At 49.0% G+C, this 14,222-nt stretch overlaps 1 protein-coding gene across 4 annotated transcripts in view; it reads left to right on the top strand.

The window, feature by feature from the left end:
• Positions 1 to 14,222, top strand: part of CACNA2D4 (calcium voltage-gated channel auxiliary subunit alpha2delta 4) — a 128,118-nt gene that overhangs the window by 39,487 nt on the left and 74,409 nt on the right. For all 4 annotated transcript variants that reach the window (XM_054239178.2, XM_078338418.1, XM_054239177.2 and 1 more), the window contains exons 14-18: positions 2,863 to 2,940; positions 3,704 to 3,784; positions 4,353 to 4,427; positions 7,340 to 7,426; positions 7,982 to 8,053. In XM_054239178.2, the coding sequence (XP_054095153.2) occupies positions 2,863 to 2,940; positions 3,704 to 3,784; positions 4,353 to 4,427; positions 7,340 to 7,426; positions 7,982 to 8,053 (393 nt within the window). The remainder of the gene's footprint in view (positions 1 to 2,862; positions 2,941 to 3,703; positions 3,785 to 4,352; positions 4,428 to 7,339; positions 7,427 to 7,981; positions 8,054 to 14,222) is intronic.

Raw genomic sequence — 14,222 nt, 5'->3', positions numbered from 1 at the left:
ACATTAAGAAGGGGTGGATGAGGCTGCTTTTCCATGCATTTCCTCCTCTTTCCTGACAGCCCTTGGCCCACTAACAGGGCCACTGCCCATATGCTGCCCCAGACTCCCAGCAGACCTGCCAGGCACCCCCCACGGACAGGGCCCCTGCTCCAAAGTTGTCCCTCCCTCCTCCCCCACAGTCTTTGCCTCCCTCATCATCCTTCTCTCCCACCCACCTGGGGGGGAAAGAGGGGTCAGACCAAGAATCCATCATCCCACAGCTGGATCACATGTTCTCCCTTCCTGGGTCCCTGCACTTTCAAAGGGCTGCAGGCAGCAGTGACTTGCAGAAAGGAAAAACATCAAAGGGAGAGCTTCCGATGGGACCTTTCTGGGGAAGGGAGGCCTTTCTGCCACTTCTCAAATCCCCATCGTATAGGCAGCCACCTGCTTCAGGGATGGCTTACTTATCAGGCTGGGCTCCAGAGAGACCTGAAAAGAGTGGCTTAAATAAGACAGAAGTGAACGTCCCCCTTGGGTAAACAACGCCCAGAGCTGACCACAAGCTCTGTGGTCGTCAGGGACCCAGGCTCCTTCCTCCCATCCCCTTTGCTGTCCCAGAGGTGTGACCCTCATCCTCATAGTCAGGAGGCTGCCGGAACATGAGTCAACTGAAACCACATTTAAGCATCCGGCTGTGGAAGGGGAAGGGGGATGCTTCGCCCTTGTGAGGCTCTTGCCAGACCCAGGAACTCACCTCTTACTGGCCAGCACTTAGTCCCCATGCTGACATGGGAGGCTGGGAATGCCATGGTCAGCTTTCTTCAACTTGCTCTATGTCCGAAGGCAGTGGCGTGCTTACCTCCACCTGTTAACAGTAGCTATACTGTTGTCTACTGTTAACAGGTGGAGGTAAGCACGCCACTGCCTTTGGCCAAGTTTGGGATGAAAAGCTCATTAATCCACTTTAAAGGGGCTCAGCCAACAAGCCCATGCCCAGCAGATGTCATCCGACCATCACTGACTGTGGCTCAGAAGGGACAAGCCGGCTGCCTTGGGCAGGGGTCTCCGTCCCTCATCCAAGCATTCGTAGGGCCCTGTGTGTCAGGGTCGATGAGAGAGAGGTGGGTGGGGAGAAGGATAGCAGGAGGAGAGGATCTTATTTGAGCTGTCTTCCCGTGCACGCTGGCACCTGCGCTTCCCCTCCATCACCCATGCATCCATCTGCTGGCCAGTAGCCAGCCCTGTGGGAGGGGCCAGGACGCTGGTGCACTGTGTGGGCCTCCCTCATGTGTGAGTGTTGTGGTCATGCCACAGGAGCTGGAAAGCGAAGGCTTTCGGAACTCTGAAATCCAATGAGAGAAGCGAGGCGCAGGCCGTACCTGCTGAAGGTGGCCTGGAATGTTGGGTGTGAGTTTGGCAGAAGGTGGTGGAGGAACCCTGGCTTCCCTGTGCGCTGTAACTGATGTCAGACGGACAGTGCTAGGTTGTTCTTAGCATTCTATGGATGGCCTGACCTTCTGGGGCTCTCTTACCTCCACGCATGCAGACGAGGCTACAGTTCACAGTTTTATCTTCACTTTTACTTCTGCCCCTCAGTGAGAACTGCACCCCCGCAACCAGTCCCTACACCCCTCTGTCTTCCTCCTTCCCTCTCCTGTCTCTGACTTAGGAGTCCCTGAAGTTAAGGGTCACCTGCAGATCACCTGGGCCCACTTCTGAACCCTCTGAGTGGAGGGTGTCACTCCCCGAGCTCAGGGCAGGTGTCCGTCCTTGCAAGGGTGTCCAGAAACACGAGTGCAGGGACAGCGGTGACTGGACCCCACCCAGGCTGACACATGTCGTAGGGGAGAGCAGGTCACAGAGGCCTACCAACAGTCTGGGAGCTGCTTCCTGGGGAGGCAGGGGCAAGCTGGCTTCACACATTCCTAACTCAGGAAGGAGACTGGAAAGTCCTCATGTAACCTGTAGAGATGTGACTAAGCTCAGAAAAAAATGAGATGGCATCGTGGTTCACTCTCAGAAAGCCTTACTTCCAACGCGAAAACGAAAACGCAGATGAGGCGAGGGAAAGAGACGTGGTGGCCAAAACGTGCTTCCTTCTCCGAGAAAGTCGCCTGTGGACTTCCATGACTCAGCAGCCTCCTGTGGTTGCTCTCAGCCGAGGTCGGACTTATGAAATCTCTCTTCCCACATGCTGGTCAGAAGCCTGCCTTGGTTATAAAGTGGGGCACACATGCAGAGCCCCTTTCAAGTAGCTGGAGGAGCGGGCACAGCAAGCCCAGGCAGTCAGGGCAGAGCCCTCAGGAGACCAGCAAGGGCTTGGCTCTGGTGCTGTGAGTGGAGACCATGTGGGTCTGACTGGGGTGCTAGGGATGGCCCCAAGACCCACTATAGCCACACCAAGGCCTGCCCTTGTGCTGCCTGCCCTTCCTCGGGGTGTGCTTGTGTTTCTGGGTCAATGTCCTCCCTCTCACCTATAGCAACCTTAAGTCCGTATCAGAGGTTTGGAAAGCTGGTGCTGTGCAAAGCCTCCCTGTTTCTGGGCAGGTGCAGATGGGCCTGTTCCCTGGGTTCATGCTCAACACTCAGCCTGGGCCTTGCTGAGACCAGAGAGCCTAGTGAGTGTGCTTGCGGCTGGGTCATGGGCTCAGGACCCTGCTGAGTGACATCAGTCTGGTCCTCCCCTCCAGGCCACCTCTGACCCCCAGCATTCCTTTTGCAGAGAAGGGAACCCTCATTTGGCATTTCCTCCTTCCCCTTGGGAAGGTGACGCTGGATAATTGACGCATGACTGTGAGTTGTCTGCACTGGGTGCTCTGAGCACAGCACACCAGTAGCCCTGGGCGGCGCCCTCTGACCCCTGTCTCCCCTCCCTGACAGCTCCTCGGCTCGCAGACTCAGAGCCTGACTCTCCTCACCACTGTGGCCATGCCAGTCTTCAGCAAGAAAAACGAAACGGTGAGTGGCTGCTCCTGGAGAGGTTGCAGCAGGGATTAGAACCCGGGGCCACAGCGGCATCCTTACACTATTCTTGACTTGGCTGTGCCTCTGAGGCATCTTGGGAGGATTTGAATGCTGATTCCCAGGCATGTCCCAGAGTAGCTACCCTAGACTCTCCTAGTTGGAGGTGGGCTGGGGGTCTGTGCTTTTCCATGGCTTCCCCAGTGACTCTGCTCACCGGCTGGGGGTTGTTTCACTGCTCTGCAGTTGGGAACCCGGCCTTGGGGATATAAGGCTGGAGGACTGCCTGCCAGCCTTCCTGCAAAGCTACGCTTAACCTAGCAGGTTGTGCAGACTCTAACTTGTTTGTAAAGGCCTCTGGTGAGGGGGTTTCTAGAGCCTTCCATCCTCCATCTGGTCAGGAAATGTTTCATTACAGGCTCTGTATGCTTCAGAGCATCCATGAATTATGGTACCTAAGATCCCGATAACTCCACCCTCCGTCATGAAGATTAATATTTCATTTAACTTTGGATTCCATTTAAATATTACAACTTAAATATTAATACTGTGTATTAATCTTCCTAGCAGCTGAGATTGCTCCTGGGACCTCATCTAATAGAGTCTAGATTTTTATTCCCAGCCTAGAATCTAACTGTAGAGGGAGAACCACTTAAAGCCTAAGTGGCCTCCTCTTCCAGGCTCTGGACAGGCCAGGGTCGAGTCTGGCTTGTACACAGGAAACCTGGGTCTCCCCCACCCCTTGTGTCTTTCCTTCCAGCGATCCCACGGCATTCTCCTGGGTGTGGTGGGCTCCGATGTGGCCCTGAGAGAGCTGATGAAGCTGGCGCCCCGGTACAGGGTGAGCCTGGGTCTGTTCCCTGTGGGTATCACAGATTCCCAGAGAGCCACCTCCCTTCTCCCCCACGGTGGGAGCCTCTTTCCAGGCAGTGACAGCCAAGCCCAGAGCTGGGATGGGGCCCCTCCATCACCACTCAAGAAGTGCAGGTGCTGAGTATGGGAGCAGCAACTGGTGTCCCTGGGTCCCTTTCCCACCACAAACTGACTTGCTCTGTGGCCTTCAGCAAGTCCTTCCCCTGCCCCGTGCCTTGGTTTCTCAGTCTGCTCCTCTGTGCCACACAGTCCTGCTGTGAGCATGAGTGAGATCAGATCATGTGGTACCAGAACACGTGGTAGGAAAGAAGTCAGGTAGTAATATGCATTATGATGGTTACTATAAACAGTCAAGTTTGGAAAGGACGCCTCAATCAATGGATGGAAGCATGGCCCTGGCTCGGTTGTGTTCCTGTTGAAAACACTCACTGCTGTGAGCTGCCATCTTTGACTGTCCTGTGGCCCCAACCCCTGCCCAACTCCAGATGCCCACTACAAACAGCAGGCCAAATGCCCCTCCACCCTGTGCTCTGCAGCTTGGAGTGCATGGATATGCCTTTCTGAACACCAACAATGGCTACATCCTGTCCCATCCCGACCTCCGACCCCTGGTAGGTACAGCTCTTCTTTGCCTTGGGATCCTTGCTGTATGGGATTTGGGGGTAATTCACAAAAATGATTAAAACAACAAACACGCATTGGGCTCCGTTTAGTAACCCAGTGGGTAATATGAGAAAAAAATGTGTTTGAATCATAGTCCCTGTTTTCAAGTTGTTTATAATCTAGCAGAAGAGACAAGGCAAAAACATGTGAAATGACTGATGAGTGGGCCGGAGAGCACCTAATGAAGCGTGCAGTTTTGAGGCTAAAGAACCCGCAGGGCCATTATTCACATCTGCTTGGAGATCGGCACTCTGGGGGCCTGTGAAGTCGGGTGAACAAGGAGCTAACCATAGAAATACCAGGGGAGTCCTCTCCTGAGTGGCACAGCTTAGGACGCATTCCTGAGTGCTCCTGGCCCTCCCAGCCCTCTCCACCCTGACGCAGAGGCTGGGTATTTTCACGAGTTCAACTGAGCAACTGATGGCTGAGGAAGTTGCACTGTCTTATCTGAAAGCTCTGCCTCCAGAGCTAAGGAGCTAGTCCTGCATGTTGGCACCGGGCAGCATATGACCACAGCTCTCAACGTGATTGTTGGGGTAGGGGGAGCTACAGTCCTAGGAGAATCGTAGCCCTTTGCCCTCTACCAGTCTTGTAGTGAATAGCAGATGGCAACTGACGACAGACAGCAGAGCATCTTCTGGAGAACTCAGGGCCTCATCCGCCCAGGTCAGTCTAAGCCACACTTGTTTCAAATAGACACTGAGCATGTGCAGGGCAACTGATTCACTATTTAAGGCAAGCTCTAGGCGTTCTGAATAGAGAGAGATTGGGGCGCACTGGAAGCCACTCTGTTCATGCTGTCTTCCAATTTAGGCTTTGCTGGGCAAGCATTGGAACCCATAACATGACACCCCCTTGTACCGGCGGTTCTGCGGGGGACAGCCCCAGTGCCAGCAAAATGACTCACTAGGGAAATGATAAATATGCTGATTCTGGAGCTGACTTGTAGAATTGAGGGGTTCTGATCAGAAACCGCCTGTCACCATCTACGTACGCCAGATGCATATAAGGCTTCAACCAGCTGATGAACAGTGTGGACCTCCTACGTGCCTGACCTCATGGTGCTGTGAACAATGCTATGAACAGAAGCTTATACTCTAATTAAGAAAACCAGACTTACACAAATGAAACAGTTAGGGAATAATACCACACAGGACCCTATTACACAGCAAAAGATACGCTAAAGCCAACGAAATGAGATTTCTAAGGAAAGCACTATCAGGAAAACTATAGTTAACGTTCGAAAAAGAAAAAATAACGAGGATACGCTCAGTAATGAATTAAAAGAGCCATGCTATTGGCCTGAAATCTTTCTACGTCAGCGCCCCATGTAGGAGTATTTAATGGCGTACAATTATGGTTTTAATATGAGAAGCTACAGATGATCTTCAGGCCTTGTCAGGACTTAGGGAATGGTAATGGAATGTTGAGCCACACCCAAGGAAACATCCCATGTAAAAGACGGCAGGACAGGGCCATTTGATAAATATGGTCATTAATAAGACCAAGAAGCATGATCCAGGCATGGGAAAGGAGAGAAGGAGGGGAAAGGGGATTCTACAGATCACCTGAACAGGCGAGAAATCAGCATGACACTTTCCCGAAAAAAGCAAACAAACAGAAAACAGGCAGAAGGAAGATATACCACGACAGGTGACTAGAGGCGTCCAGGCATCTGCTGGGGGCCTCATTCCGCTCAAGGCAGACATGCTAATTAATCCTTAATTTACCTCAATGATAAACTGTCCTCTTTCCGTTTTTGACGGGGGTTAGTAAACTAAACCCAGGAAGTGCTGCAGACCTCATCATAGATAACTTGACGGCATCTGCCTTTCAGTCAGGGCCAGAAAATAATAACATTCAGAATGTTGATGAATGGCTGCATGTCAAGTTGAAGGGAGGTCTTTATTAAGCAGCGATCTGTCCTTGTCTCTGTCCCATTCAAATATTTTATCACTAAGATGAAAATGCAGAAGGCAGATGCCATAAAGTCTGGAAGATATGGCTAATACATTAAGTGAGAAAATTCGTATTCAGAAAGTATTCTTCTAAAACAACGAGCTGAAACTAGCAAGATGAACTGTATTAGGGATGCATGGAGCGCTGTGAAATACTCAGTGCCCAAGCATACGATTGCGAAGCGGCATCTGATGGTGTGTCCCATGAGGAAGACCAAGGGACTGGACTGTCTGAACTCTCTGCCTGATCTGCCAGGGCAGTGTGGCTGGCCAGGAAGACAGCAGAACCGCAGGCAGCAGTCAGGGCCCCATGACGCCTTAGTCCACAGATCACATCCCACGCCACACTGGTCAGACCCCACTTGGAAGGTTGACTTTTGTCTGGGAACTCCATTTTGAGAGTGACAGTGAAACGCAAAGTCGAGCGTATTCAGAAGGAGCTGAGACATCCTCACACTGGGCAAACTCGGTTGGAGCAGTGAAGTCTTAGGAGTGACAAGTACCTTTGGAAATCCCAGGGGCTGTCAGGTGGAACACGTTCTATGCAGCTCCAGGGGAAAGAAGGAAGATCAGTGGGTGGAAGTTACAGGGAGGTCGATTTCAGCTTTGTATGAGGAGGAACTTTCCAAGAATTAGGGCTGTCCAAAGCTCTGACAAGCTAACCCACAAGATAGGGAGCTCCCTGCCATGGGAAGATTCACTCAGAGGCCATGAGACCATCTGTCATACATGTCAGCAAGGGGAGCTCTGCATTGGGTGGAAGTTTGCCCAGATAACCTTAAGTAATCACTGAATTGATTGATTTCTAAGGAATCCTCTCCTTTTATGAATATACCTGAAAGATAAACTTGAGCAGGTCGTATACTAACCACATGTTTTTCTTCCTGACCTGCCCACTCCAGTACAGAGAGGGGAAGAAACTGAAACCCAAACCTAACTACAACAGTGTGGATCTCTCCGAAGTGGAGTGGGAAGACCAGGCTGAATCTGTGAGTGGGGAAAATGGGGGAAGGGAAGCTAGTTAGGCTCTACACCTGACTAAATGGGTCAGCTGTGTGGCTGCGAGCTTTGAGGTCACTCTGTTCCTGTCGGGCAGAACAGGTCCATCCCAGAGCCTTTCCAAGCTCAAGCCACACCAGTGCCTAAAGTGAGCAATTCTTTTAACAGCTATAAAAATATAACAATATCTTCTTGAATCATAGGACTACTGAGGCTGAATGAGCTCATGTGTATAAGCTGCAGAGTTTGAGTTTTAGCGATGTTCTAGCCTGACTTTTGATCGTAGTTTCTTGTCCTAGACGAAACAATGTCCCAGCAACTTGGCAGTCTGTCCACCTGGGAGAGGGATCTTGGTGAATGCCTAGAATCATGAGCTAAATGGAGCCTAGAATCAGGTCCATCTTCCCTCCCAGTATTTCTCTCAGAGGAAAAAGGGAAGAACCAAAAGTGTTTCTGGGGATCCCCTCTAATCTTGTCCAAAAACTCAGCACTTTCATCCTCCCCTGGGAGCCAAGGAACTAATGCCATTGTCTTTTCTCCTGAAGCTGAGAACCGCCATGATCAACAGGGAAACAGGTTCTTTCTCGATGGATGTGAAGGTTCCACTGGATAAAGGGGTAAGGAGCTAAAAACAGAGCCAGGATGTGGCCTGCCTAGGAAGGCATCTTCATTCACTGGGCTTGGGGTAGTGTCAAGGGACCTGGACTTGGCCTAATTAGAGCTGAGGAGTTGAGGGCTTGCTGCACTTAGAGGGCTGGATTAGGGAGTATAACACCTGGCCACTGAATGACAGGATTGCTCGTGCAAAGCTTGACTTTTGGAAGACCACTGAGCTGGGCAGAAGGTCAGCCGAGGCATTTACAGCTTTTCTTTCCTTATGCCGTCTGCTACTAGCCCTTTTGTTGTTTATAATGAAAAGGGGAAAAGTGACAGCTAATTTTGTAAATGGTAAGCAGTGCTTGTGACATGTTATCTGGGAAGAGATTGAAAAAATTCACTGTTCCCTATAGCTGATTTTCACCCACTGTAATCCTAGATAATTAGGAATCAATTCCCTCCCTAACCCCATTACTATCTATTTAGACCCATGCCACATTTATAAAAGATCATTTCATCTTCTCACTTCGAAGGTTCCAGTGTGTCTACTGATTCTGCATTGTCCCTTGACATATTTACAAATGTCACCTCCTCCCTCATAGCCACCCCCACCTCCTCCTCCCTTGCCCATCTGCCTCAGCTAAAAGAACACACGCATCTGCCTGCAGCAATTAGACCCAAGTTCTTCCACAACACAGGCCTCCACGAAAGCCAAACAAGAAAGCACAGGGGAGACGAGAAAGGCCATGACTGATGTTCACTGGGACGAGTGTGTGATTTTAGCGGTATCCGCCTGGCTTTTTGCAAGCTCTGGGCTGAGAAAGGCCTCCTTCAGGCAGACTGGGCACTAGAGTGAGGTCAGACCACCACCAGCAACTGTTCCTTCTTTTGATCCGAAAGAACAGAGGCTTCTTCCATAGGACCCCCACCTTCATCCCAACCAGATTCCTGCTCACATGCACAGGCCAGCTCTTACCTAGCCCAGCACTGCCACATCACTGAAGCTAAAGTGAAAAATTTGGTATGCTGATGGCACATAATGGCTTAAAGGTAGGTCTGAGTGTGGCTATACTGTATCTAGTCTGGACTGACACACGCAGTGGGTGTGGTTCTCTTCTAGCCTCTCCCCGCCGTGCCCAGGGATCCTGTGCAGCCAGGTTTCCCAGAATTCTCTTTAGCATTTCTATTCCACCTCGAACACTCATTGCCTTCTCCTTTCCCTCTGCCGCATTCTGTCACGACTCAGCCCTCCTTCATCTTTCATCTCTTCACCCTGACCCAGGGGGCCCGGCAGCCAACACCTCGTGCAGGGTGTCTTGCTGGTGTGGGGCCACTGTGGCGGTGTCTGGCTCTCACTGCTCTGATGTCCGAGGCTGCCACTCCTCCCCGACACAGCTGCATTTTCTTCACTGCCAAGGGCTCTGTCTCCCTGACAGCTCTCGAGCCAGCCAACTGCCCCATGGTCGGCCAGCCTGCCTGCCCATCTATTCCAGTCCTCCCCCTCAGCTCAGTGGAGCATCTCAACTTAATGAGCTTGTTTCTCAGTCGACCTGCCTCTCCAGGGCCAGGGCTAGGCCGAGGAGAGCTTTCTTGAAGCCTTGTGGGAATATCTGTTACTGTTCAAGCCATCCTCCCGGCACATGACCGCCTGCTGTGTTGTTTTCTCCTGGGGACTTTACGGGTATCCTTATTTTCCACAGATCCACCAGCATAATTTAGGGCAGGACTCACAAACCCAAAAACCCAGGGAGCCAAACTTGTATTTGTTAAGAAATACTAATGAGAGCAGCAGACAGGCCTCTGTGCAGGGGGTTCTGAGAACTGTGGCAAACTGGAGAGAAAACACACCATCTGCAGAAGACAGCTAAGACCCATGTCTACGACGTGTGCAGCTAATTCCAAAAATGTTAAAAGTACAACCTGGGCCAACATCGAGGATGTTAAACTTGTAAGAAGCCCAGCTTTGGCCAGCAGTCCTCCCATTTGACACTTTGATGGTAGGCTTTCTGTCCCAAATTGCAGACCAGTAACGGGTGCCACAATTTCTAACCCATGAGCAGCATGCTGGCCAGACATCCTCAGACACAAGTTTAAAAGGAGAAACCAGAAGAGCAAAGCATCCTGTAGTCTAACCTAGAACTCGTTCTGTCATTTTCATGTTTTCGAACATTTCAGACAATAATTAGCAATGGAGGAGGGAGAGGGGAGACATAGTTTTCCTTCCTAACCTTTGGGTTCTTCCAAATTAACTGCACTGACTGGGGTGAATGCATGTACACGCAGACACACCAGCTGTACACACACACACCAGTGGCACATGTGTAGTGTACGCACATGTGTAGTGTACACACATGTACAAACATACCAGCAGCACACACACCAGTGACACCCACATGTACACACGTACCAGCTGTACACATGTACACACAGATACCAGTAGCACATGTGTACACATGCACACACGTGTATACACACCAGCGACACACATGTACACATGCATACACCATCGGCACACACGTGTACACACACCAGCGGCTGGCAAGCAGAGCAGCTTTGCCTCATATTCCTCCAGTGCCCTTGAATCCCTAAACCCTGGATTTCAGGAATGCAGGGCTAGAGTGCTCTGTGACATGCTCTTACAGTCTCTCTCTCTCTGTCTCCCCCTCACATTTTTGTCCAGCAGAAGGAGGCAGTCTAGTAAAGGACCAGATTGCTCTGATACCTCTTTCCTCCCGACCTCATCTTCCAGCCCTCTCTCATGCTCTGTTAACAGAAGTCACAGGCCCCTCCTGATCCCCTGTACCCCTTCGCTTCTCCTTTTACTTCAGCCTTAAAAGACGATCTCGAAGTTCATTTCAGTAAGGCATAGCTTGACTAGACCCACCCTCCAGCAGATAACAATGATAAACTCCGAACAAAATACAAAAAACAAAAATGGAAAGGCGCTTGAAAGTGACCAAAAGCAGGCCGCAACAACACTTGAATCAAGAGAACTGCACTGGGTGTGATGTAAGTTTGGCTGGCTTTTTCCCAAAGGGCACTCCCCCAGGATGTCTGGAGCGGAACAGCTAGACTTCAGGCAGAAGGCTGCGGTTGTCACCGTGAAGTGTCAGAGAACAGAATTTGGGTTTCCAGAGTGTCTGGAAATGAGGAGGGCTAGCCCAGAAGCAGGGAGCCACAGGGAGACTAGACCCAAATCTGTATACAAACTCCCTGCAAATTCCTGGCTGATTCCTGAACCCTGCAGACACAGTGGAGCCTCGAAGTGCCCCAGTGGAATATGACACTGGAAAGCCGAAAGCAAGATTTCAGAGCAGGATCTCAACACAGGATCTCAGCTCTTGCACGTGTAGTAGGGACAGTTTGGAGTGTGAGTCACACGGAGATGGAGGGCTTGGTAAACACCTCGGGATTTCCTTTGAAAGCACAGAAGAACTACACCTTAGGAGTGAAGACTGTCCCAAGACCAAGAGATTCACCCTAGGCCTAAATACAAAGCTAAGACAGACCCACGTGAACAAAATGTGAATCCAGGCTCCACCCACTCACTTCTTATCAGCCAATCATTTAACTACTGCTTAAAATAAAAACACTCTTCAAAGGAAGACAGAGTATCTATGGCCTACCCCTCAAATATCCAGTATACAATAAAAACTGTTATGACCCAGCCATTAGAATTAGAATGACTTTAGTGCAAACATTATAACTCTGCACAAGGAATTAAAGGGAAAGATGTTCATAAGGAGGGAAGAGGTGGAGAATCTCAGCTGAGAAACGGTTAGGGCTTGATCAAAGAACAGAACCCCTATGAGTGATAAGACTGCAGGATTTTATTCTAGGGATTAGACCTTCTGAAACTGTGGGAGCTGGTGATTAAATCTACAGAAAGCTGATGTCTGCATCCAGTGGTGAGCTTGAAGCCATTGTAGGTCAGCAGGACCAGCAGTTGGGAAGGAAAGCTGGATGAGATGTGGGAGAAAGCAAGAACTAACTGTAACTCATGAGGAAAAACAGGAATCCGTGAAAACTGAAACCCACATCTGTCACTCACCAACTCTACCCATAAGGATTGCAGATGACCTGCAGACGGAGCCAGTGCCCTCTACGAGAAGCTGCATCCTCACCAGGCTGGGTCTCAGGGAAACTAAAAGAGGAGAGCCGCAGCAGTGGGGAAGCTTTGAATCTGGCTGCGGTCCTGTGTCAAGAAGGCACAGCAATAGGTTGCAGCAAAGAATGGCAGAGCCTGGTATTCTGTGTGGACCTCAGTGTGTAAAACGGCCGTGGCTGCACTTCTGTCTGCAAATCTCACAGACACTTCTCTTTGGCCGACCCTGACTTGGAACCACACAGGGCTTTGAGTCTGGAAGTGTAGATCCAGCATAGCTAATTTGACACAGTACAAAATCATTATAAGAACCAAACAGGAATATTTTCTTACTTTAGGCCTGTTTTTCAATTGTATGTATTTAAGGTGCACGGCACAATGTGCAGATCCCTCAGCATCCATGGGGATTGGATCAGGACACCCCACAGACAGCAAAATCCATGGGTGCTCCAGTCCCTTCTAAATGGTATAGATTTATGTGTAATGTGCACAGTCCCTCATACATCAAATCATCTCAGGATTACTTATAATACCTAATACAATGTAAATGCTATGTAGATAGCTGCTATACTGTATTGTTTAAGGAATAATGACAAGAAAAGTCTGTACATGTTCAGTACAGATGCAACTATCCTTTTTTCTGGAATATTTTCCATCCACAATTGATTGACTGCAAGGATGTGGAACCAGGGGAGATAGAGGGCCGACTGTGCTTATCCTGATATCCACATACTAGTGGAGAGATAGCTACAGTCAAGCAAATTAGCCTACCTGTCACCTCATGTGGTTACTGTTGCTGTAACCTGTGTGTGGTAAGGAACCTGTGTGTGGTAAGGCCGCCTAAACTCTACGCACTTGGCCAGTGTCCAGTACACAGTACAATATGATGAACTCTAGTCCTCATTGGAGCTCTAGTCTTAGTCATCCTAGATAACTGCAACTTTGTACCTTTTGACAGACATTTTCCCATTCCCCACCCCACACTGTGCCTTCCCCTGCCACTGGTAACCACCATCTTTCTCTGTTTCTACGTATTTCATTTTTATTTTAGGTTCCACATGTAAGTGAGATCACACAGCATTTTTTTCCTGTGGCTGGTTAATTTCACTTAGCATATTGTCCTTTAGGTCCATCCATGTTGTAGCAAATGGCAGAATCTCCTTCTTTGTTAAGGCTGAATAATATTCCTTTGTATTTATATGCACCACAATTTCTTTATGCATCCATCAGCAGAAACAACAGATACTTCCATTGTTTCAATATCTTGGCTATCAATGGTGCAATGAACATGGAAGTACAGATATCTTTATGAGGTGGTAATGTCCTTTCCCTTGGGTATATACCTAGAACCGAGACTCCTGAGTTATGTGACAGTTCTACTTTTCATTTATTTAGGCGCCTCCATATTGCATTCCACAGTGGTTGCACCAACCTACATTCCCACCAGCAGTGCACACAGGTTCCCCTTCTTCACACCCTTGCATACACTTATTTCTTATCTTTTTGGTAAAAGCCATCCCAAGAAGTGTGAGGTGGTATCTCACTATGGTTTGGGGTTGTAATGATCATCTCTGTTATCAATGATGTTGGTCATTTTATGTCTTCTTTTGAGAAATCTCTATTTAGGTCCATATTTAAATCAGATTATTTGGATGTATGGTTGGGGGTTTTTTTCCTGTTGAGTTGTGTGAGTTCCTTATGCATTTTGGATATTATAAAATACTTGCAAACCATATATTTTATAAGATTTTCATGTCCCTTATAAAATGTGCAAATATTTTCTACCAGTCCATAGCTTGCCATTGGTTTTATTGGCTTTGTCCTTTGCTATGCAGAAGCTTTCTAGTCACTTTTTATTTTTGCTTTTGTTGCTTATGTTTCCAAATGAAAACTTTAAAACCAAAAAGTACCATATCTGAAACAAAAGTTTTACTGGATGGGCTTATAGATTGTAGAAAAAAGGGACAGTGAACTTAAAGATAGATCAATAGAAATTATCCAATTTAAAAAAACAGGGGAAATGGAGAAAAAGACAGAGAAAGAAACAGAACTTCAGCAAACTGTGAGATAGTAAGTATCAAGTC

The sequence above is a fragment of the Callithrix jacchus genome, chromosome 9 (genome assembly GCF_049354715.1).
Source record: "Callithrix jacchus isolate 240 chromosome 9, calJac240_pri, whole genome shotgun sequence".
NCBI lineage: Eukaryota > Metazoa > Chordata > Mammalia > Primates > Cebidae > Callithrix > Callithrix jacchus.
The sequence above is the reverse complement of the archived record's forward strand: the minus strand, read 5'-3'. Positions and strand labels throughout refer to the sequence as shown.